This window comes from Tamandua tetradactyla, chromosome 13 (genome assembly GCF_023851605.1).
Source record: "Tamandua tetradactyla isolate mTamTet1 chromosome 13, mTamTet1.pri, whole genome shotgun sequence".
NCBI lineage: Eukaryota > Metazoa > Chordata > Mammalia > Pilosa > Myrmecophagidae > Tamandua > Tamandua tetradactyla.
The window spans coordinates 4,752,357-4,778,028 of NC_135339.1; the positions used below are offsets into that span (position 1 = coordinate 4,752,357).

At 37.3% G+C, this 25,672-nt stretch overlaps 1 protein-coding gene and 1 non-coding gene across 2 annotated transcripts in view; both read right to left on the reverse strand.

The window, feature by feature from the left end:
* Positions 1 to 353: 353 nt before the first annotated feature.
* Positions 354 to 25,672, reverse strand: part of LOC143653520 (uncharacterized) — a 125,940-nt gene continuing 100,621 nt past the window's right edge. The window contains exon 4 of the mRNA XM_077124572.1: positions 354 to 628. Within this exon, the coding sequence (XP_076980687.1) occupies positions 585 to 628 (44 nt within the window). The 3' untranslated portion in view covers positions 354 to 584. The remainder of the gene's footprint in view (positions 629 to 25,672) is intronic.
* LOC143654662 (U6 spliceosomal RNA) lies at positions 16,065 to 16,172 on the reverse strand. The gene has a single exon (XR_013161864.1). It is a non-coding gene; the product is annotated as a U6 spliceosomal RNA (small nuclear RNA).

Below are 25,672 nucleotides of genomic sequence, written 5' to 3' on the forward strand. Positions count from 1 at the left end.
TAAAGAAAAATAGTGTAGACAAATACAGCACCCAGAACACATTTCCTCACCATTTTCTGACATAGAAATTGAAACAAGTCGGAATCCCTTTTAATAAATGTGGTATTTCCTAGGAAAAAAATGCATGTTTCTAGGAACTGGACAGCTTAGGAGGGAAAATGTATCCATATTGTTCAATTAGGGCTTTTTATTTGAAAGCAAATATCTCAGGATTGTGGAGGGCCAGGAGCAATCAATCAGGCCCAAGCAGGGAAAGTCCCCACAACATTGGGGCAGAAGGTCCCCAAGAGTTAAACAATAACCAATGTTAGGGAACTGAGAGAAGGAGATGTGTTTTGGCAACAGCTAATGGCATTTTTCTGATTCTACGATACACTTGCTTGCTAGCAACTGCAAAACCACAACATGATTTTATCCTTCATAAACTCACCTTGAAAACCTCTGGGGGTTGCTCTCTGAATCTTCCTTCTTGGAAGTTTCTGAGACAGTCGCTGGCCGGCTAATAAAGACTCCAAATTGACTTGCAGTTTTGAATTATGTGGTCTCTCTTCCGGTGCGCCCCACAACAAGGATGGGGCATTTGTTCACCGATTTAAGATTAGCCAGGGCCCACTCACGGTTCCAGATGCTGAAAATAAAGCAATAAACAAAATAAACGATGTAGAGCTCTAGGGGAGGACCTGTTTGATAAGAGAGTATATGGGCCTAGATCTGGTGTTTGCGAAAAGGCTGTTCCAGGCAGCCCAAAGAGCAAACGCAAAGACCTCATGAGAGCGTGTTGGTTTTATTTGGGCAACAGTAAAAGGAACGTGGTTAGAACACTAAAGATACAGGCAAAGGCCAGATGTGTTAGTCCATTTACTTCACTGTTTCTTACTTTGATTGAGAGAAAGGCCATTGAAATGTGCAGAAATTGGAACCTTCATTCATTGTTGGTGGGATGATAAAATGGTGCCACCTCTTTTGGAAAACATTTTGACAGATACTCAAAATATTAAATGTAGCCATATGACTCAACAATCCCATTCCTAGTTATCTACCCATGTGAAATAAAAATATACTCCCATGCAAAAATGTGCAGACGAATATTCAGAGCAGCATTATTCATAATAGCCAAAAGGTGGCCTTAAATAAAAATAAAACTGCTTATTTGCATTGGGAGTTACTGGGAGAGGCCTGTTTTCCAAAACATGGCAGAGACTTCTTTAAAGATTAAAAACTGACAAAGAACATGTAGAGGGAGGAACAATAAATCCGGCTTCAGCAGGGAAAGTCCCCAAGAGTCAAACAATAACCAATGTTAAGGAACTGGGGGAACGGGATGTGTTTTGGCAACAGCTAACAGCACTTCTCTGCTTCTATGATTATGCTTGCTGGCTAGCAACTGCAAACCACAACATGATTTTAGCCTTTATAGGCTCACCTTGAAAACCTCTGGGAGCTGCTCTCTGAATCTTCCTTCTTGGAGGTTCTGAGGCAGTCACTGGCCGGCCAGTAAAGACTCCAAATTGGCTTGCAGTTTTAAATTGTGTGGTTTCTCTTTCCCTGCGCTCCATAACAGACAGAACTTTCTAAGAGAGAAGTCCCAACAAAGTTGCAATTTTTGCAACATTTAATGTTTGTCTGGTCTTGGTTCAGTAGGAACAGCCTATTAAAAATGGTTAAGGTAATGCTGAGTGAAATAAGTCAGGCACAAAAGGACAGATAAGGTTTGATTCCACTATTATGACTCTGATAAAGCCGCCAGTGTTTTGGAACAGCTAGAAGGAAAAATCTGAGTTGAGGGCATGATATCCCATGACAAACTCTGGGAACTGTTTTGTAACTGCTTGTTGAACTGTGCTTTGAAAATTATTGCTTTTATTTTATTTATTTTTTTTTTTTGCATGTCGTATGCTATATTTTACAACTAAAAAAGTTTAAAAAAAAAAAAACTAGACGCAGTTATAGTAATACTAGATAAAATAAATTCCTGAAATCAAAAATTTGAAAATACTTAGTAACATAGCTCACTACGATAGCAAAGTTGATATCTGTAATAACTTTTTACTTGATATTTTGAGAACGCACACAATTTTAATAGTTAATCAAATGGTATTTAAGATACTGTTTAATATTTAGAATTCAAGTAACTCTGATATCTGTACTTACAGATTTTTTTCTTTCTTTGCTTTAATTTTATATTGGTTTATGAAACATACTGTACAAACAGGCTTTACGATGATTACTTAGATATATTTTTTAATTTGCCTATGGATAAGCTAACTAAGATATCCATTTTAGGTAGTTAAGATTTCCATATGTTAATTGTTAAAATATTTCTATCTTCATATTTCCCTAATAACGGTCATTACTATAGCAATGCAAATATTTGTAAGAACTTTCTATTTGATATTTTCAGAACATTCAGTTTTTACAGCTGATCAAATAGTATTTAAGTTAGTGTTCAATACTTAGAATTTAAGAACTTCGCTATCTGAATATGTAGATTTTTTTCCTTGTTGCCTCAATTTAAATTGATTTATAAAACTTACTGCACAAACACAGGATTATATAGATACTTTATTTAAATATGCCTATGATTAAACAAACTAAGATATACATTTTTGGTAGTTCTAAGTGTATTGTTTGTTTTCTTAAATTAAAAAAAAAAATTTGAATGGTTAAATATGCTGTACTAGCCAGTGTCTCTCTGCTCCCCACTTTGTAAGACTCACCTATACAAATGAGAAACTTAGCATCAGCCAATCTGAACATTTCCTCACTTACTTCCACACTTGTTCTACATAAGCTCCCCCTTTCCACCCTGTTGGGGGAGCCTCCTTCTACTTTCTGAATGGGACGGAGCTGAATTCATATGTGAATCCCTCAGTAGAACTGTGCAATTCTAAATTGCATGAAAAGTTTTTCTTTCAACAGTGGGAACAACCCAAATGTCTGTCCACCGGTGTATGGATAAACAAAATGTAGTCTATTCATACAGTGATATACCACTGGTAATAAAAAGGAATGAAGTTGGGATCCAAGATGGCGGCTTAGTAAGGTACATGCGTCTTAGTTCCTCCGACTCCAAATCAACTAATAGGTGAACAGAAACAGTACAGAACAGCTCCCGGGGCTACAGCAGGGAATGGACACACAGCATAACCCAGTCCGGACTGGCTAGTCTGACTGCAAAACTCGGTTGCAGTGCGATCCCGAGCGGCGTGCGATTTCCCGAGCAGCGGCAGCTACGGCGGTTGGAGCTAATCCCTCCCTCCTTCCCGGGCCGGCTGAGAGTCTCGGAGAGGCAAGCTTCCCAGCCAAGGCGGCCGGCACCACACTTTTGCGGGCGGCTTCGAGTCTCGACTTCGAGTCCGCGGCTACGATTCTCGGATCAGAGGGCTATCCAAAGTCTGGGCTGGCTAGTCTGACTGTGAGACTCGGCTGCGGTGAGAACCCCGAGCGGCGCGCGATTTCCCGAGCAGCCGCAGCTGCGGCGATCCGAGCTACTCCCTCCCTCCTTCCCGGGCCGGCTGAGAGTATCGCAGAAGCAAGTTTCCCAAGCCGAGGCAGGCAGCGCCCCTCTTTTGTGGGCGGCTTCGAGTCTCGGCTTCGAGTCCGCGGCTACGAGTCTTGGATCAGAGGGCTATCCAAGCCGCGGTGGCCCCCCCCCCGCGGGAGGCTTCCTGGTCCGGTGGGGAATCCCCCAGGCCCGCTGTGGCCCAGGACCAGCCACAGGGTCCCCTCAAGCCGCGGCAGCTGACGCCCCCACTACGCGCAGCCCCTGAACCAATGGAGAGAATTGGATCCGAAATCCCCAGGCCGTGGAGATCGGTGACTGGGGGAGACCCATTCCAAACACTTGAGACAAACGTGTGCCACGTGCGCCACCTACTGGGTAAGATAAGAAAAACAGATCCCAGAGATTTCACAGAAAAATCTTACAACCTTGCTGGGTCCGACACCCAGAGAAATCTGAATAAATGCCCAGACGCCAGCAGCAGAAGATAACTGTCCACGCTCAAAAGATTGAGAATATGGCCCAGTCAAAGGAACAAACCAATAGCTCAAATGAGATACAAGAGCTGAGACAACTAATGCTGAATATACGAACAGAAATGGAAAACCTCTTCAAAAACGAAATCGATAAATTGAGGGAGGACAAGAAGAGGACATGGGCTGAACATAAAGAAGAAATAGAAAAACTGAAAAAACAAATCGCAGAACTTATGGAAGTGAAGGATAAAGTAGTAAAGATGGAAAAAATAATGGATACCTACAATGATAGATTTAAAGAGACAGAAGATAGAATTAGTGACTTGGAGGATGGAACATCTGAATTCCAATAAGAAACAGAAACTATAGGGAAAAGAATGGAAAAATTTGAACAGGGTATCAGGGAACTCAAGGACAATATGAACCGCACAAATATACGTGTTGTGGGTGTCCCAGAAGGAGAAGAGAAGGGAAAAGGAGGAGAAAAACTAATGGAAGAAATTATCACTGAAAATTTCCCAACTCTTATGAAAGACCTAAAATTACAGATCCAAGAAGTGCAGCACACCCCAAAGAGATTAGACCCAAATAGGCGTTCTCCATGACACTTACTAGTTAGAATGTCAGAGGTCAAAGAGAAAGAGAGGATCTTGAAAGCAGCAAGAGAAAAACAATCCATCACATACAAGGGAAACCCAATAAGACTATGTGTAGATTTCTCAGCAGAAACCATGGAAGCTAGAAGACAGTGGGATGATATATTTAATTTACTAAAAGAGAAAAACTGCCAACCAAGACTCCTATATCCATCAAAATTGTCCTTCAAAAATGAGGGAGAAATTAAAATATTCTCAGACAAAAAGTCACTGAGAGAATTTGTGACCAAGAGACCAGCTCTGCAAGAAATACTAAAGGGAGCACTAGAGTCAGATACAAAAAGACAGAAGAGAGAGATATGGAGAAGAGTGTAGAAAGAAGGAAAATCGGCTATGATGTATATAATACAAAAGGCAAAATGTTAGAGGAAAATATTATCCAAACAGTAATAACACTAAATGTTAATGGACTGAATTCCCCACTCAAAAGACATAGATTGGCAGAATGGATTAAAAAACAGGATCCTTCTATATGCTGTCTACAGGAAACACATCTTAGACCCAAAGATAAACATAGGTTGAAAGTGAAATGTAGGGAAAAGATATTTCATGCAAATAACAACCAGAAAAAGAGCAGGAGTGGCTATACTAATTTCCAACAAATTAGACTTCAAATGTAAAACAGTTAAAAGAGACAAAGAAGGACACTATATACTAATAAAAGGAACAATTAAACAAGAAGACATAACAATCATAAATATTTACGCACCGAACCAGAATGCCCCAGAATACGTGAGGAATACACTGCAAACACTGAAAAGGGAAATAGACTCATATACCATAATAGTTGGAGACTTCAATTCACCACTCTCATCAATGGACAGAACATCTAGACAGAGGATCAATACAGAAATAGAGAATCTGAATATTACTATAAATGAGCTAGACTTAACAGACATTTATAGGACATTACATCCCACAACAGCAGGATACACCTTTTTCTCAAGTGCTCATGGATCATTCTCAAAGATAGACCATATGCTGGGTCACAAAGCAAGTCTTAACAAATTTAAAAAGATTGAAATCATACACAACACTTTCTCGGATCATAAAGGAATGAAGTTGGAAATCAATAATAGGCAGAGTGCCAGAAAATTCATAAATACATGGAGGCTCAACAACACACTCTTAAACAACAAGTGGGTCAAAGAAGAAATTGCAAGAGAAATTAGTAAATACCTAGAGGCAAATGAAAATGAAGACACAACATATCAAAACTTATGGGATGCAGCAAAGGCAGTGCTAAGAGGTAAATTTATTGACCTAAATGCCTTTATCAGAAAAGAAGAAAAGGCAAAAATGCAGGAATTAACTGTCCACTTGGAAGAACTGGAGAAACAACAGCAAACTAATCCCAAAGCAAGCAAAAGGAAAAAAATAACAAAGATTAGAGCAGAAATAAATGAAATTGAAAACATGAAAACAATAGAGAAAATCAATAAGACCAGAAGTTGGTTCTATGAGAAAATCAACAAGATTGATGGGCCCTTAGCAAGATTGACAAAAAGAAGAAGAGAGAGGATGCAAATAAATAAGATTAGAAATGGAAGAAGAGACATAACTACTGACCTCACAGTAATAAAGGAGGTAATAACAGGATACTATGAACAACTTTACGCTAATAAATACAACAATTTAGATGAAATGGACAGGTTCCTGGAAAGACATGAACAACCAACTTTGACTCAAGAAGAAATAGACGACCTCAACAAACCAATCACAAGTAAAGAGATTGAATTAGTTATTCAAAAGCTCCCTAAAAAGAAAAGTCCAGGACCAGACGGCTTCACATGTGAATTCTATCAAACATTCCAGAAAGAATTAGTACCTACTCTCCTCAAACTCTTCAACATAATTGAAGTGGAGGGAAAACTACCTAATTCATTCTATGAAGCCAACATCACCCTCATACCAAAACCAGGCAAAGATAGTACAAAAAAAGAAAACTACAGACCAATCTCTCTAATGAATACAGATGCAAAAATCCTCAATAAAATTCTAGCAAATCGTATCCAACAACACATTAAAAGAATTATACATCAAGACCAAGTAGGATTCATCCCAGGTATGCAAGGATGGTTCAACATAAGAAAATCAATTAATGTAATACACCATATCAACAAATCAAAGCAGAAAAATCACATGATCATCTCAATTGATGCAGAGAAGGCATTTGACAAGATTCAACATCCTTTCCTGCTGAAAAAACTTCAAAAGATAGGAATACAAGGGAACTCCCTTAAAATGATAGAGGGAATATATGAAAAACCTACAGCTAATATCATCCTCAATGGGGAAAAATCGAACACTTTCCCCCTAAGATCAGGAACAAGACAAGGATGTCCACTATCACCACTATTATTCAACATTGTGTTGGAAGTTCTAGCCAGAGGAATTAGGCAAGAAAAAGAAATACAAGGCATCAAAATTGGAAAGGAAGAAGTAAAACTATCACTGTTTGCAGACGATATGATACTATACGTTGAAAACCCAGAAAAATCCACAACAAAATTACTAGAGCTAATAAATGAGTACAGCAAAGTAGCAGGCTACAAGATCAACATTCAAAAATTTGTAGCTTTTCTATACACTAGTAATGAACAAGCTGAGGCGGAAATCAAGAAATGAATCCCATTTACAATTGCAACTAAAAGAATAAAATACCTAGGAATAAATTTAACCAAAGAGACAAAAAACCTATATAAAGAAAACTACAAAAAACTGCTAAAAGAAATCACAGAAGACCTAAATAGATGGAAGGGCATACCGTGTTCATGGATTGGAAGACTAAATATAATTAAGATGTCAATCCTACCTAAACTGATCTACAGATTCAATGCAATACCAATCAAAATCCCAACAACTTATTTTTCAGAATTAGAAAAACCAATAAGCAAATTTATCTGGAAGGGCAGGTTGCCCCGAATTGCTAAAAACATCTTGAGGAAAAAAAACGAAGCTGGAGGTCTCACGCTGCCGGACTTTAAGGCATATTATGAAGCCACAGTGGTCAAAACAGCATGGTATTGGCATAAAGATAGATATATCGACCAATGGAATCGAATAGAGTGTTCAGATATAGACCCTCTCATCTATGGACATTTGATCTTTGATAAGGCAGTCAAGCCAACTCACCTGGGACAAAACAGTCTCTTCAATAAATGGTGCCTAGAGAACTGGATATCCATAAGTAAAAGAATGAAAGAAGACCCATGTCTCACACCTTATACAAAAATTAACTCAAAATGGATCAAAGATCTAAACATTAGGTCTAAGACCATAAAACAGTTAGAGGAAAATGTAGGGAGATATCTTATGAAACTTACAATTGGAGGCGGTTTTATGGACCTTAAACCTAAAGCAAGAGCACTGAAGAAAGAAATAAATAAATGGGAGATCCTCAAAATTAAACACTTTTGTGCATCAAAGAACTTCATCAAGAAAGTAGAAAGACAACCTACACAATGGGAGACAATATTTGGAAGCGACATATCAGATAAAGGTCTAGTATCCAGAATTTATAAAGAGATTGTTCAACTCAACAACAAAAAGATAGCCAACCCAATTACAAAATGGGAAAAAGACTTGAACAGACACCTACCAGAAGAAGAAATACAGATGGCCAAGAGGCACATGAAGAGATGCTCAATGTCGCTGGCCATTAGAGAAATGCAAATCAAAACCACAATGAGATATCATCTCACACCCACCAGAATGGCCATTATCAACAAAACAGAAAATGACAAGTGCTGGAGAGGATGCGGAGAAAGAGGCACACTTATCCACTGTTGGTGGGAATGTCAAAGGGTGCAACCACTGTGGAAGGCAGTTTGGCGGTTCCTCAAAAAGCTGAATATAGAATTGCCATACGACCCAGCAATACCATTGCTAAATATCTACTCAAAGGACTTAAGGGCAAAGACACAAACGGACATTTGCACACCAGTGTTTATAGCAGCGTTATTTACAATTGCAAAGAGATGGAAACAGCCAAAATCTCCATCAACAGAAGAGTGGCTAAACAAACTGTGGTATATCCATACGATGGAATATTATGCAGCTTTAAGACAAGATGAACTTATGAACCATGTAATAACATGGATGGACCTAGAGAATATTATGCTGAATGAATCCAGCCAAAAACTAAAGGACAAATACTGTATGGTCCCACTGATGTGAACGGACATTTGAGAATAAACTTGAAATATGTCATTGGTAACAGAGTTCAGCAGGAGTTAGAAACAGGGTAAGACAATGGGTAATTGAAGCTGAAGGGATACAGACTGTGCAACAGGACTAGATACAAAAACTCAAAAATGGACAGCACAATAATACCTAATTGTAAAGTAATCATGTTAAAACACTGAATGAAGCTGCATCTGAGCTATAGGGTTTTTTTTTTGTTTTTGTTTGCTTGTTTGTTTGTTTGTTGTTGTTGTTTTTTATTATTATTACTACTTTTATTTCTTTTCTTTATATTAACATTTTATATCTTTTTCTGTTGTGTTGCTAGTTCCTCTAAACCGATGCAAATGTACTAAGAAACGATGATCATGCATCTATGTGATGATGTTAAGAATTACTGCGTGCATATGTAGAACGGTATGATTTCTAAATGTTGTGTTAATTTCTTTTTTTTCTTTCCGTTAATAAAAAAAATAAAAAATAAAAAATAATAAAAAACAGGATCCTTCTATATGCTGTCTACAGGAAACACATCTTAGACCCAAAGATAAACATAGGTTGAAAGTGAAATGTTGGGAAAAGATATTTCATGCAAATAACAACCAGAAAAAGAGCAGGAGTGGCTATACTAATTTCCAACAAATTAGACTTCAAATGTAAAACAGTTAAAAGAGACAAAGAAGGACACTATATACTAATAAAAGGAACAATTAAACAAGAAGACATAACAATCATAAATATTTACGCACCGAACCAGAATGCCCCAGAATACGTGAGGAATACACTGCAAACACTGAAAAGGGAAATAGACTCATATACCATAATAGTTGGAGACTTCAATTCACCACTCGCATCAATGGACAGAACATCTAGACAGAGGATCAACAAAGGAATAGAGAATCTGAATATTACTATAAATGAACTAGACTTAATAGACATTTATAGGACATTAAATCCCACAACAGCAGGATACACCTTTTTCTCAAGTGCTCATGGATCATTCTCAAAGATAGACCATATGCTGGGTCACAAAGCAAGTCTTAACAAATTTAAAAAGATTGAAATCATACACAACACTTTCTCGGACCATAAAGGAATGATGCTGGAAATCATTTTCTGGCAGAGTGCCAGAAAATTCACAAATACGTGGAGGCTCAACAACACACTCCTAAACAACGAGTGGGTCAAAGAAGAAATTGCTAGAGAAATTAGCAAATACCTCGAGGCGAATGAAAATGAAAACACAACATATCAAAACGTATGGGACGCAGCAAAGGCAGTGCTAAGAGGGAAATTTATTGCTCTAAATGCCTATATCAGAAAAGAAGAAAAGGCAAAAATTCAGGAATTAACTGTCCATTTGGAAGAACTGGAGAAAGAACAGCAAGCTAACCCCAAAGCAAGCAAAAGGAAAAAAATAACAAAGATTAGAGCACAAATAAATGAAATTGAAAACATGAAAACAATAGAGAAAATCAATAAGGCCAGAAGTTGGTTCTATGAGAAAATCAATAAGATTGATGGGCCCTTATCAAGATTGACAAAAAGAAGAAGAGAGAGGATGCAAATAAATAAGATCAGAAATGGAAGAGGAGACATAACTACTGACCTCACAGAAATAAAGGAGGTAATATGAACAACTTTACGCTAATAAATACAACAATTTAGAGGAAATGGACGGGTTCCTGGAAAGACATGAACAACCAACTTTGACTCCAGAAGACATAGATGACTTCAACAAACCAATCACAAGTAAACAAATTGAATCAGTCATTCAAAAGCTTCCTAAAAAGAAAAGTCCAGGACCAGACGGCTTCACATGTGAATTCTATCAAACATTCCAGAAAGAATTAGTACCAACTCTCCTCAAACTCTTCAAAAAAATCGAAGCGGAGGGAAAACTACCTAATTCATTCTATGAAGCCAACATCACCCTCATACCAAAACCAGGCAAAGATATTACAAGAAAAGAAAACTACAGGCCGATCTCTCTAATGAATATAGATGCAAAAATCCTCAATAATATTCTAGCAAATCGTATCCAACCACACATTAAAAGAATTATTCATCATGACCAAGTAGGATTCATCCCAGGTATGCAAGGATGGTTCAACATAAGAAAATCAATTAATGTAATACACCATATCAACAAATCAAAGCAGAAAAATCACATGATCATCTCAATTGATGCAGAGAAGGCATTTGACAAGATTCAACATCCTTTACTGTTGAAAACACTTCAAAGGATAGGAATACAAGGGAACTCCCTTAAAATGATAGAGGGAATATATGAAAAACCTACAGCTAATATCATCCTCAATGGGGAAAAATCGAACACTTTCCCCCTAAGATCAGGAACAAGACAAGGATGTCCACTATCACCACTATTATTCAACATTGTGTTGGAGGTTCTAGCCAGAGCAATTAGACAAGAAAAAGAAATACAAGGCATCAAAATTGGAAAGGAAGAAGTAAAACTATCACTGTTTGCAGACGATATGATACTATACGTCGAAAACCCGGAAAAATCCACAACAAAACTACTAGAGCTAATAAATGAGTACAGCAAAGTAGCAGGTTACAAGATCAACATTCAAAAATCTGTAGCATTTCTACACACTAGTAATGAACAAGCTGAGGGGGAAATCAAGAAACGAATCCCATTTACAATTGCAACTAAAAGAATAAAATACCTAGGAATAAATTTAACTAAAGAGACAAAAAACCTATATAAAGAAAACTACAAAAAACTGCTAAAAGAAATCACAGAAGACCTAAACTGATGGAAGGGCATACCGTGTTCATGGATTGGAAGACTAAATATAGTTAAGATGCCAATCCTACCTAAATTGATTTACAGATTCAATGCAATACCAATCAAAATCCCAACAACTTATTTTTCAGAAATAGAAAAACCAATAAGCAAATTTATCTGGAAGGGCAGAGTGCCCCGAATTGCTAAAAACATCTTGAGGAAAAAAAACGAAGCTGGAGGTCTTGCACTGCCTGACTTTAAGGCATATTATGAAGCCACAGTGGTCAAAACAGCATGGTATTGGCATAAAGATAGATATATTGACCAATGTAATTGAATAGAGTGCTCAGATATAGACCCTCTCATCTATGGACATTTGATCTTTGATAAGGCAGCCAAGCCAACTCACCTGGGACAGAACAGTCTCTTCAATAAATGGTGCCTAGAGAACTGGATATCCATATGCAAAAGAATGAAAGAAGACCCATATCTCACACCCTACACAAAAGTTAACTCAAAATGGATCAAAGATCTAAACATTAGGTCTAAGACCATAGAACAGTTAGAGGAAAATGTAGGGAGATATCTTATGAATCTTACAATTGGAGGCGGTTTTATGGACCTTACACCTAAAGCAAGAGCACTGAAGAAGGAAATAAATAAATGGGAACTCCTCAAAATTAAACACTTTTGTGCATCAAAGAACTTCATCAAGAAAGTAGAAAGACAGCCTACACAATGGGAATCAATATATGGAAACGACATATCAGATAAAGGTCTAGTATCCAGAATTTATAATGAGATTGTTCAACTCAACAACAAAAGACAGCCAACCCAATTATAAAATGGGAAAAAGACTTGAATAGACACCTCTCAGAGGAGGAAATACAAATGGCCAAAAGACACATGAAGAGATGCTCAATGTCCCTGGCCATTAGAGAAATGCAAATCAAAACCACAATGAGATATCATCTCACACCCACCAGAATGGCCATTATCAACAAAACAGAAAATGACAAGTGCTGGAGAGGATGCGGTGAAAGAGGCACACTTATCCACTGTTGGTGGGAATGTCAAATGGTGCAACCACTGTGGAAGGCAGTTTGGCGGTTCCTCAAAAAGCTGAATATAGAATTGCCATACGACCCAGCAATACCATTGCTGGGAATCTACTCAAAGGAATTAAGGGCAAAAACTCAAACGGACATTTGCACACCAATGTTTATAGCAGCATTATTTACAATTGCAAAGAGATGGAAACAGCCAAAATGTCCATCAACAGACAAGTGGCTAAACAAACTGTGGTACATACATACGATGGAATATTATGCAGCTTTAAGGCAGGATAAACTTATGAAGCATGTAATAACATGGATGGACCTAGAGAACATTATGCTGAGTGAGTCTAGCCAAAAACTAAAAGACAAATACTGTATGGTCCCAATGATGTGAATCAACACTCGAGAATAAACTTGGAATATGTCATTGGTAACAGAGTTCAGCAGGAGTTAGAAACAGGGTAAGATAATGGGTAATTGGAGCTGATGGAATACAGACTGTGCAATAGGACTAGATACAAAAACTCAAAAATGGACAGCACAATAATACCTAATTGTAAAGTAATCATGTTAAAATACTGAATGAAGCTGCATCCGAGCTATAGGTTTTTGTTTTGTTTTGTTTTGTTTTGTTTTGTTCTTATTATTATTACTTTTATTTTTTTCCTCTATATTAACATTCTATATCTTTTTCGGTTATATTGCTAGTTCTTCTAAACCGATGCAAATGTACTAAGAAACGATGATCATGCATCTATGTGATGATGTTAAGAATTACTGATTGCATATGTAGAATGGTATGATTTCTAAAAAAAAAAAAAAAAAAAATGGTCAGCACAATACTGCCTAATTGTAATGTAATTATGTTGGAATGCTGAATGAAGCTGCATCTGAGCTATAGTTTTTTTTTTATCTTATATATTTTTGTACTTTTTATTTTTATTTTTGTTTTCTCTCTGTGTTATCACTTTCTTTTTCTGTTGTCTTGCTATTTCTTTCTCTAAATCGATGCATATGTACTGAGAAATTATGACCATACACCTATGTGATGATATTAAGAATTACTGATTGCATATGTAGAATGGAATGATTTCTAAATGTTGTGTTAGTTAATTTTTTTTTAATTAATAAAAAAAAAAGGAATGAAGTTAGATTGAAACCAGACTCTGTAGTAGGCCATAAAGAAAATTATATTCTCAATACAAAAAAATCATTATTTACTTATTGCCCTTAGTGATGACAATTTCATAAGGAAAAAATAAAACAAAATTATGAAATTAAAAAAAAAGGAATGAAGTCCTCTTACATGCTACAACATGAACTTTGAAAACATTATGCTAAGTAAGGCTAGTCACAAAAAAACACATGCTGCATAATTCCATTTATATGACAAGTTCAGAACAGGCAATTTCATGGAAACAGAAGGTAGATTAATTGTTGCCAGGGGCTGCAGGAGGGAGAAGGGAGTGACCGCCAATTGGTATGGGTTTTTATGTTGTGTTTTGTTTTGTTTTGTTTGCATGGACAGGCACCAGATGGTATGGGTTTTTACTTTTTATTTTTTGGTGTTATGAAATATTCTAAAGTTAGTGGTGATGGTTGAACAATTATATGAATGACCTAAAAACAATTTAAGAGTGAATTTTATTATGTATAAATATCTGAATAAAGCTGTTATTTTTTAAAGGAGCCATAGGAGGGTCTTATAGAGGATATGATCGTAATACATTTCAAAAGGATCATTCTTAATTTTCAGTGTGAAGTTGTAAGTATTGGGTTAACTGTGGAGTATGAGAAGAAAGAGAGGCATCAAGGATGGACTCCAAGTTTCCTGTACAATGACATTTTCTTTATTGAGTTAGGAAAGACTGAGGAGAAAATGGGATGGGAGTATGCATAGGATTGAGGAAGGGGGCCCAGGAATTCAGTTTGAAAATGTTCTCTTTGAGATATTTGTTAGATATAAAGAGATAAAACAAAACTATGGCTGAGATTTAAAATGGAGTCAGGAAGCCATTTAGGAAATTGCTCTCATGCACATCTCAGCCAGGTATCACAAACTGACAAGGTATGCAAAATCAAAAGCACAAATGTTTCTGAGAACATCTGGATGCCATGAAACTACAAGATAAAAAATCAGTAAGCTATCTAACTTGAAGAACATTCAGAAAATCCCAAACAATCACCAATTATAATTCTTTTCAAATAACTTATGTAATCATCTTAAAAAACAACAACAAAAAAATCTTGCTTGGAGGTCCTAAGATGGGACACAGTTTAGGTTGCTACCTGAATCTGTGTTTTCTGAGTTGCAATTCTAAGCCCCCAAATAAAGGCTGTTGTTGCTTTACAGCTCAGTTCCTTATTTCTTTGTCAACAATATCCAAAGGGAGGTATAGAGTAGATGATTGAAAACACAAATCTGGAGATCAACAGAAATGCCTGGGCATTCGGGAGTTGTGAGCATATACTGGTATTTAAAATCCATGAGACTGGATGACATAACCAAAGAAGTGAGTGTAGGTCGAGAAAATAAGACATCTAAGTTCTATGCTCTCTGGTACTTAAATGAGAGGACAAGACAGAATTGTGTACTAGAAGACAACTTTCAAGTACCAAACAATCTCCCATGTCATATGCTACAGATCAGTAAGATGAAAACATAAGATTCAATAATATGAAGGCTATTGGTCACCATAATAAACGCTGTTTCAGTGAAGTGGTCATGATGGAAGTTTGTTTTATGGGATTGCAAGAGTAAAGGGGAGAGGATTGGTAAACAGCAAATAGAGGCCACTTGGGCTGATTAAAAGCTATTATGTACCCCAGAAAAGCCATATCCTTTTTCCTGATCCAATCTCGTGGGGGCAGCCATGTTTCTTTTAATTCTGACTCAATATTGTGGGATGGAAACCTTGCATTGTTTCCATGGAGATGTAACACACCCAACAGTGGGTGTGACATTTTGATCCAAAATGAATGGGTGACTCCACCCATTTAAGGTGGGTCTTGATTAGTTTACTGGAATCCTTTAAAAGGGAAGACATTTTGGAGACAACACTGTTGTTTCAGAGCCGATAGAGATTTGAAGGTGGCTGGAGTGCCAACAGAGAGAGCAGAAGCGTAGACACGGATGTCTGGAGATGCAGAGCCCAGCAGACGTTGCCATATGCCTTCCTATAAGATGCTAAGCAAACCAAAACCCAGAGTTGTGTCCTGGAACAGTTGAGTCAAGGCTCACAGAAGCTTAGACAGGAAACCACTGGCATCGGAAGCTGGAAGCAACGGAACCATGAATAAGGACCAGCAGATGCCAGCCACGTGCTTTCCCGTGTAACAGACATCAGCCTTCCTCTAGATGCCTTAGTTTGGACATTTTTATGGCCTTAGAACTGCAAACTTGTAACTTAATAAATTCTTTTTTCTTTTATTTTTACTATGGAACGCTTCACAATTTTGCATGTTACCCTTGAGCAGGGGCCATGCTAATCTTCTTTGTATTGTTTCAATTTTTAGTGTTTGTGCTGCTGAAGTGAGCACTAAATTCTCTTTTTAAAAACCATTCCATTTCTGGTATATTGCATTCTGACAATATTAGCAAACCAAAACACAACTCCTTTAAGGAGTTTTGTTGTAAGGGGGGACACGAAATGAGGCGGCAGCATGTACTGTATGAACTATGACCTCAAAGGAAATCTGCTTCCCTTAATATGAGAACTATTACAACATTAGTGTATGCTGATTCAATAATACAGTTGAGGTGGAAAATGGACAATATAAGAGAAAAAGAGAACAAAGATTATTATTTTTTTTAAGGATTTTTGTATGTCAGTTCACGAGAAATACCGCGTGGTAGGTTCTTGTTTGTTTGTTTGTTTGTTTGTTTGTTTTGTACTGCATATGTCTGGTTGTGCTATCATAATCATAAATGACATCATTAATGAGTAGTGTGTTCCCTCTCTTCTAATTCTGGAAGAAATTGTATACAATTGGCATATTTCCTTAAAATATTTAATAGAATTCAACATTGAAACTATGTAGGGCAGATTGTTGGGGGTGCAGAGGGAGTTTTTATTTATGAATTCAATTTTTTAATAGTTATAGGACAAATCAGATTATCCATTTCCTCTTGATTTTTCTTTTGGTAGTCTGCGGTTTTCAGGATTTGCGTTCTTATCTTTACCATTTCCTTTCTCCTGCTTCCTTTGGGATCATTTTTCTCAGCTTCTTCACATTTTTTTAACTATAGTATGATCAAAGATTACAGATTTGAATATTTTCCTATTTTCTAATGTAATCATTCCATGTTATAAGCTTACCTCTCAGAACTGCTTTAGCTGCATCACATAAATTTTGGTACGCTGGATTTTTATTCTACATTCTTTTAGTTCTGTGGGGCTTTTTTCTTTCCTTTAAGATGTTCTCTTTGATTCATGAATTATTTAAAAATGGGTTGTGTCGTTTCCAAGTGTTTGGAATTTTTCCTATTATTTTTCCATTATTGGCTTGATTCTGTTTTTTCAGAAAATGTATGCTATGTCTTTTCAATTCTTTTAATTTGTTGAAGATTGTTTTATGACTCAGAATACAAATCTTGGTGAATAGTCCATAGGCATTTGAAGAGAATGTGTATTCTGCTTCTGTTTGATGGAGTGTTCTACAAGTGTTGATGACATCCTGTTGCCCAGTTCTACAGCTTTGCTGCTTTTCAGTCTAGTAGTTCTATGAATTGCTGAAAATGGAGTATTGAAATTTTCAATTAAAGTTGTGAATTTAGTTATTATTCCTTTAAGCTCTACTAATTTTGCTTCTAGTATTCTGAAACTATTTTTTGGTGCATATACACACAGAATCACTATTTCTTTTTGGTATATCAATCATTTCATCATTATTTCATGTCCCTCTTTATTCCTAGTAATTATCTTTGCTCTGAAGTCTATTTCATGTGATAATAATATTGCTATGTCTGCTTTGTTTTTCATTAATGTTGGTATAATATATCTTTCCCTATAATATCACCTTCAACTTATGTCTACAACGAGTTTCTTTACTATAAAGTCTGCATTGTTTGATATAATATTACGATGCCTGCTTTGTTTTTTGGTTGTTGAGATATATTCATACACCACACAATCCGTCCAAAGGATGCAGTCAGTGGCTCACAGCCTTGTCACATAGTTGAGCACTCATCACTGTTTTTTTTTTTTTTTGGAGACCCAGTTCACCTTTAATCCTCTGGGGTAAGCTATGAAACAAGCAGTGTAGAGAGTGAATGCTCAGTGTCATGGTGATGTGCATACATTTACAATAATATGGGCACAAAATAGATTGTCACCCTTAGTACATCAGGGTCTTTAGAATTTCTCGTCTCCGTGCACCATTATATTTTCTTGCATGAATTGACCACAGGTTCAGAGCAGACTTTGCCATTTAATGCTTACAGAGCCTAAAGCTTCCAAAATGCCTAGCTGGCCTATACATATTTCATTAAAAATAAACTCTATAAAATAAATAAATATATAAAATAAATAAAATGTTGCCTTTGGGATTTCTATAAATAAATTTAACTTTTTATTCTTTTTCTTTTCTTTTCTTTTTTTTTTTTTTTTAACTAAGAGGTCTTTGCTTTAAGTTCACTGGGATGATACCAGTGAGAATTAACTGAAAAAGTCTCTTAAGTAAGACTGCACTCTCCATGCCTTTGAAAATGCAGCGTAGCCTTGAGCGGGTCACCAGCCAAAATCCTGATGAGTTGAAGAATGGCAGCTATGCTGATATACGATGAAGAACAACTGATCAAAAATGTAAAAGCGGGTTTTTCCCAGCATGCATCAGGCTGTTTCCTCTTTGCTTTTGCCTCCATTTCCCCTCTCACTCACACATTTACATTTCTTCACTCTGACTCTCTCTCCCTCTCTCACTCTCGCTTCTTCTTTCACAACAAATCAAGCAAATGGGCATAGGCAATCCTCCAGGAGGACAAACCTTTAAGTGCAGAACAAAATCAGCATGTTCCATCCAAGCCTCCATCATACGTTATGCATGCGACAAAGTTTGGCCACAGTGGAGCTGAAGTGATAACACAGCTAATCAATAAGAACCCACCGCGTGAAACCTTTATAGTGGTTACATTTTTTAAGGGCTCAAGTGAAGAAAATGTCTTTGTCAACTTTGGCTTAGCATATCCTTATATAGTTCAGGTACTTTGTCAGGGTCCACCGGTCTAGGTAAAAAATGAGTAAATTTTTTTTTTGGTGTTTCAGTGTTTCTTTTTTTTTTTTTTTATTAATTAACGGAAAAAAAGAAATTAACCCAACATTTAGAAATCATACCATTCTACATATGCAATCAATAATTGTTAACATCATCACATAGATGCATGATCATCGTTTCTTAGTACATTTGAATCGGTTTAGAAGAACTAGCAACACAACAGAAAAAGATATAGAATGTTAATATAGAGAAAAAAATAAAAGTAATAATAATAGTAAAAAAAAAAAACAACAAAAACCTATAGCTCAGATGCAGCTTCATTCAGTGTTTTAACATGATTACTTTACAATTAGGTATTATTGTGCTGTCCATTTTTGAGTTTTTGTATCTAGTCCTGTTGCACAGTCTGTATCCCTTCAGCTCCAATTACCCATTATCTTACCCTGTTTCTAACTCCTGCTGGACTCTGTTACCAATGACATATTCCAAGTTTATTCTCGAATGTCGGTTCACATCAGTGGGACCATACAGTATTTGTCCTTTAGTTTTTGGCTAGACTCACTCAGCATAATGTTCTCTAGGTCCATCCATGTTATTACATGCTTCATAAGTTTATCCTGCCTTAAAGCTGCATAATATTCCATCGTATGTATATACCACAGTTTGTTTAGCCACTCGTCTGTTGATGGACATTTTGGCTGTTTCCATCTCTTTGCAATTGTAAATAATGCTGCTATAAACATTGGTGTGCAAATGTCCGTTTGTGTCTTTGCCCTTAAGTCCTTTGAGTAGATACCTAGCAATGGTATTGCTGGGTCATATGGCAATTCTATATTCAGCTTTTTGAGGAACCGCCAAACTGCCTTCCACAGTGGTTGCACCATTTGACATTCCCACCAACAGTGGATAAGTGTGCCTCTTTCTCCACATCCTCTCCAGCACTTGTCATTTTCTGTTTTGTTGATAATGGCCATTCTGGTGCGTGTGAGATGATATTGATTTGCATTTCTCTAATGGCCAGGGACATTGAGCATCTCTTCATGTGCCTTTTGGCCATTCGTATTTCCTCTTCTGGTAGGTGTCTGTTCAAGTCTTTTTCCCATTTTGTAATTGGGTTGGCTGTCTTTTTGTTGTTGAGTTGAACAGTCTCTTTATAAATTCTGGATACTAGACCTTTATCTGATATGTCGTTTCCAAATATTGTCTCCCATTGTGTAGGCTGTCTTTCTACTTTCTTGATGAAGTTCTTTGATGCACAAAAGTGTTTAATTTTGAGGATCTCCCATTTATTTATTTCCTTCTTCAGTGCTCTTGCTTTAGGTTTAAGGTCCATAAAACCGCCTCCAATTGTAAGTTTCATAAGATATCTCCCTACATTTTCCTCTAAATGTTTTATGGTCTTAGACCTGATGTTTAGATCTTTGATCCATTTTGAGTTAACTTTTGTATAGGGTGTGAGATATGGGTCCTCTTTCATTCTTTTGCATATGGATATCCAGTTCTCTAGGCACCATTTATTGAAGAGACTGTTCTGTCCCAGGTGACTTGGCTTGACTGCCTTATCAAAGATCAAATGTCCACAGATGAGAGGGTCTATATCTGAGCACTCTATTCGATTCCATTGGTCGATATATCTATCTTTATGCCAATACCATGCTGTTTTGACCACTGTGGCTTCATAATAATGCCTTAAAGTCAGGCAGCGCGAGACCTCCAGCTTCGTTTTTTTCCCTCAAGATGTTTTTAGCAATTCGGGGCACTCTGCCCTTCCAGATAAATTTGCTTATTGGTTTTTCTATTTCTGAAAAATAAGTTGTTGGGATTTTGATTGGTATTGCATTGAATCTGTAAATCAATTTAGGTAGGATTGACATCTTAACTATATTTAGTCTTCCAATCCATGAACACGGTATGCCCTTCCATCTGTTTAGGTCTTCTGTGATTTCTTTTAGCAGTTTTTTGTAGTTTTCTTTACATAGGTTTTTTGTCTCTTTAGTTAAATTTATTCCTAGGTATTTTATTCTTTTACTTGCAATTGTAAATGGGATTCGTTTCTTGATTTCCCCCTCGCTTGTTCATTACTAGTGTATAGAAATGCTACAGATTTTTGAATGTTGATCTTGTAACCTGCTACTTTGCTGTACTCATTTATTAGCTCTAGTAGTTTTGTTGTGGATTTTTCCGGGTTTTCGACGTATAGTATCATATCGTCTGTAAACAGTGATAGTTTTACTTCTTCCTTTCCAATTTTGATGCCTTGTATTTCTTTTTCTTGTCTAATTGCTCTGGCTAGAACCTCCAACACAATGATGAATAATAGTGGTGATAGTGGACATCCTTGTCTTGTTCCTGATCTTAGGGGGAAAGTTTTCAATTTTTCCCCATTGAGGATGATATTAGCTGTGGGTTTTTCATATATTCCCTCTATCATTTTAAGGAAGTTCCCTTGTATTCCTATCTTTTGAAGTGTTTTCAACAGGAAATGATGTTGAATCTTATCAAATGCATTCTCTGCATCAATTGAGATGATCATGTGATTTTTCTGCTTTGATTTGTTGATATGGTGTATTACATTACATTTGATGCCTTGTATTTCTTTTTCTTGTCTAATTGCTCTGGCTAGAACCTACAACACAATGATGAATAATAGTGGTGATAGTGGACATCCTTGTCTTGTTCCCGATCTTAGGGGGAAAGTTTTCAATTTTTCCCCATTGAGGATGATATTAGCTGTGGGTTTTTCATATATTCCCTCTATCATTTTAAGGAAGTTCCCTTGTATTCCTATCTTTTGAAGTGTTTTCAACAGGAAATGATGTTGAATCTTATCAAATGCATTCTCTGCATCAATTGAGATGATCATGTGATTTTTCTGCTTTGATTTGTTGATATGGTGTATTACATTAATTGATTTTCTTATGTTGAACCATCCTTGCATACCTGGGATGAATCCTACTTGGTCATGATATATAATTCTTTTAATGTGTTGTTGGATACGATTTGCTAGAATTTTATTGAGAATTTTTGCATCTATATTCATTAGAGAGATTGGTCTATAGTTTTCTTTTTTTGTAATATCTTTGCCTGGTTTTGGTATGAGGGTGATGTTGGCTTCATAGAATGAATTAGGTAGTTTTCCCTCCGCTTCGATTTTTTTGAAGAGTTTGAGGAGAGTTGGTACTAATTCTTTCTGGAATGTTTGGTAGAATTCACATGTGAAGCCATCTGGTCCTGGACTTTTCTTTTTAGGAAGCTTTTGGATGACTAATTCAATCTCTTTACTTGTGATTGGTTTGTTGAGGTCATCTATTTCTTCTTGAGTCAAAGTTGGTTGTTCATGTCTTTCTAGGAACCCATCCATTTCATCTAAATTGTTGTATTTATTAGCATAAAGTTGTTCATAGTATCCTGTTATTACCTCCTTTATTTCTTGAGGTCAGTAGTTATGTCTCCTCTTTCATTTCTGATCTTATTTATTTGCACCCTCTCTCTTCTTCTTTTTGTCAAACTTGATAAGGGCCCATCAATCTTATTGATTTTCTCATGGAACCAACTTCTGGTCTTATTGATTTTCTCTATTGTTTTCATGTTTTCTATTTCATTTATTTCTGCTCTGATCTTTGTTATTTCTTTCCTTTTGCTTGCTTTGGGATTAGTTTGCTGTTCTTTCTCCAGTTCTTCCAAGTGGACAGTTAATTCCTGCATTTTTGCTTTTTCTTCTTTTCTGATATAGGCATTTAGGGCAATAAATTTCCCTCTTAGCACTGCCTTTGCTGCATCCCATAAGTTTTGATATGTTGTGTTTTCATTTTCATTTGCCTCGAGGTATTTACTAATTTCTCTTGCAATTTCTTCTTTGACCCACTTCGTTGTTTAAGAGTGTGTTGTTGAGCCTCCACGTATTTGTGGATATTCTGGCACTCTGCCTATTATTGATTTCCAACTTCATTCCTTTATGATCCGAGAAAGTGTTGTGTATGATTTCAATCTTTTTAAATTTGTTAAGACTTGCTTTGTGACCCAGCATATGGTCTATCTTTGAGAATGATCCATGAGCACTTGAGAAAAAGGTGTATCCTGCTGTTGTGGGATGTAATGTCCTATAAATGTCTGTTAAGTCTAGCTCATTTATAGTAATATTCAGATTCTCTATTTCTGTATTGATCCTCTGTCTAGATGTTCTGTCCATTGATGAGAGTGGGGAATTGAAGTCTCCAACTATTATGGTATATGTGTCTATTTCCCTTTTCAGTGTTTACAGTGGATTCCTTACGTATTTTGGGGCATTCTGGTTCGGTGCGTCAATATTTATGATTGTTATGTCTTCTTGTTTAATTGTTCCTTTTATTAGTATATAGTGTCCTTCTTTGTCTCTTTTAACTGTTTTACATTTGAAGTCTAATTTGTTGGATATTAGTATAGCCACTCCTGCTCTTTTCTTGTTCTTATTTGCATGAAATATCTTTTCTGAACCTTTCACTTTCAACCTATGTTTATCTTTGGGTCTAAGGTGTGTTTCCTGTAGACAGCATATAGAAGTATCCTGTTTTTTAATCCATTCTGCCAGTCTATGTCTTTTGATTGGGGAATTCAGTCCATTAACATTTAGTGTTATTACTGTTTGGATAATATTTTCCTCTAACATTTTGCCTTTTGTATTATATATATCATATCTGACTTTCCTTCTTTCTACACTCTGCTCCATGTCTCTCTCTTCTGTCTTTTTGTATCTGACTCTAGTGCTCTGTATTAGTTAGGGTTCTCTAGAGAAACAGAATCAACAGGGAACACTTGCAAATAGAAAATTTATGAAAGTGTCTCACGTGACCGTAGGAATGCAGAGTCCAAAATCCACAGGGCCGGCTGTGAAGCCGACGACTCCAATGGACTGGATGAACTCCACAGGAGAGGCTCACCAGCCAAAGCAGGAATGCAACCTGTCTCCTCTGAGTCCTCCTTAAAAGGCTTCCCATGATTGGATTAGCATCACTAATTGCAGAAGACACTCCCCTTTGGCTGATTCCAAATGGAATCAGCTGTGGATGTAGCTGACGTGATCATGACCTAATCCTATGAAATGTCCTCATTGCAACAGACAGGCCAGCGCTTGCCCAATCAGATGAACAGGTATCACAACTTGGCCAAGTTGACACCTGTCCCTAACCATGACAGTCCACCCCTTGTCAACTTGGCATATATATATATATATATATATATATATATATATATATATATATATGTATCACCTTAGACCATACTTAATTTCCAAATGAAAACAAATAAGCACACATTTTTTCTTTTACCTGACAATACTCAACTGTCCAGCATATAACTGAAAACACATTAAATCTCTCCAGAATAGGGTGCAAATCCTTGGGCAACATTCATTCTTAAACTTGATATCTTACAACTTAAATAGTATAACACAAACAAAACAGCATTACAGTCCTCGTTTCTGTAACTGATCACATGGTCGAAGTTCATATTTATCACTACCTTCTTCCACTACCCATTCCATGTTCCCTTTCCCCTCAGCAAGCACTTCAGCTGGCCGTGGTTCTTTGCCTGGTGGGGTGACCCAAACCTTCATTCCTGAAGTCTCAGAGCCATTAGTGGTCCTGCCTGGATTGTGTTGTTGCAGTTTTCCATTGATTTTAATCACAGGGCATGGCAGTACTAATAGACGCCCCAGGGGATCTCCTATATTCCAAGAAAACTCTTCTTTACCTCCATTATGTAGTTGCAGTCCTACTTCCTTCTGATAGTCAGGGTCAATTACCCCAGACAATAATGTAATCCCCTTCTTGGTGTGTTGATCCAGAGGCATAAGTAGCCCAAAGTGGCCAGGTGGCAATCTTAACTTCCAGTTCAGTGGTATCACTGTTGTTTCTCCTGGAGAAAGCACACCCTGTTTTGGAACTAAAACCTGTAGACCAGCAGAACTCAGGGTAGCAGGGACAGGAAGCAAAAATTTACCTAGTGGATCACTAGGAGTAATAGTGAGTGGCACCACACCCATTTCCACCCCTTGGTTCCTGGACCCATGGATCCTGGCTATGGGAGAAACAGCACCATACAGCGGACGCTGATTCAGAGCATACACAACTTCCTGGAGAACATTACCCCAGCCTTTCAAGTTTTTGCCACCTAGTTGGCACCGTAATTGAGTTTTCAAAAGGCCATTCCACCGTTCTATCAATCCAGCTGCTTCTGGATGATGGGGAACATGGTAAGACCAGAGAATTCCATGAGCATGTGCCCATTCCCGCACTTCATTTGCTATGAAGTGTGTTCCTTGATCCGAAGCAATGCTATGTGGAATACCATGACGATGGATAAGGCATTCTGTAAGCCCACGGATAGTAGTTTTGGCAGAAGCATTGCGTGCAGGGAAAGCAAACCCATATCCAGAGTATGTGTCTATTCCAGTTAGAACAAATCGCTGCCCCTTCCATGAAGGGAGTGGTCCAATGCAATCAACCTGCCACCATGTAGCTGGCTGGTCACCTCGGGGAATGGTGCCATATCGGGGGCTGAGTGTGGGTCTCTGCTGCTGGCAGATTGGGCACTCAGCAGTGGCTGTAGCCAGGTCAGCCTTGGTGAGTGGAAGCCCATGTTGCTGAGCCCATGCATAACCTCCATCCCTACCACCATGACCACTTTGTTCATGAGCCCATTGGGCAATAACAGGAGTTGCTGGGGAAGGAGGCTGACTGGTATCCATAGAACGGGTCATCTTATCCACTTGATTATTAAAATCTTCCTCTGCTGAAGTCACCCTCTGGTGTGCATTCACATGGGACACAAATATCTTCATGTTTTTAGCC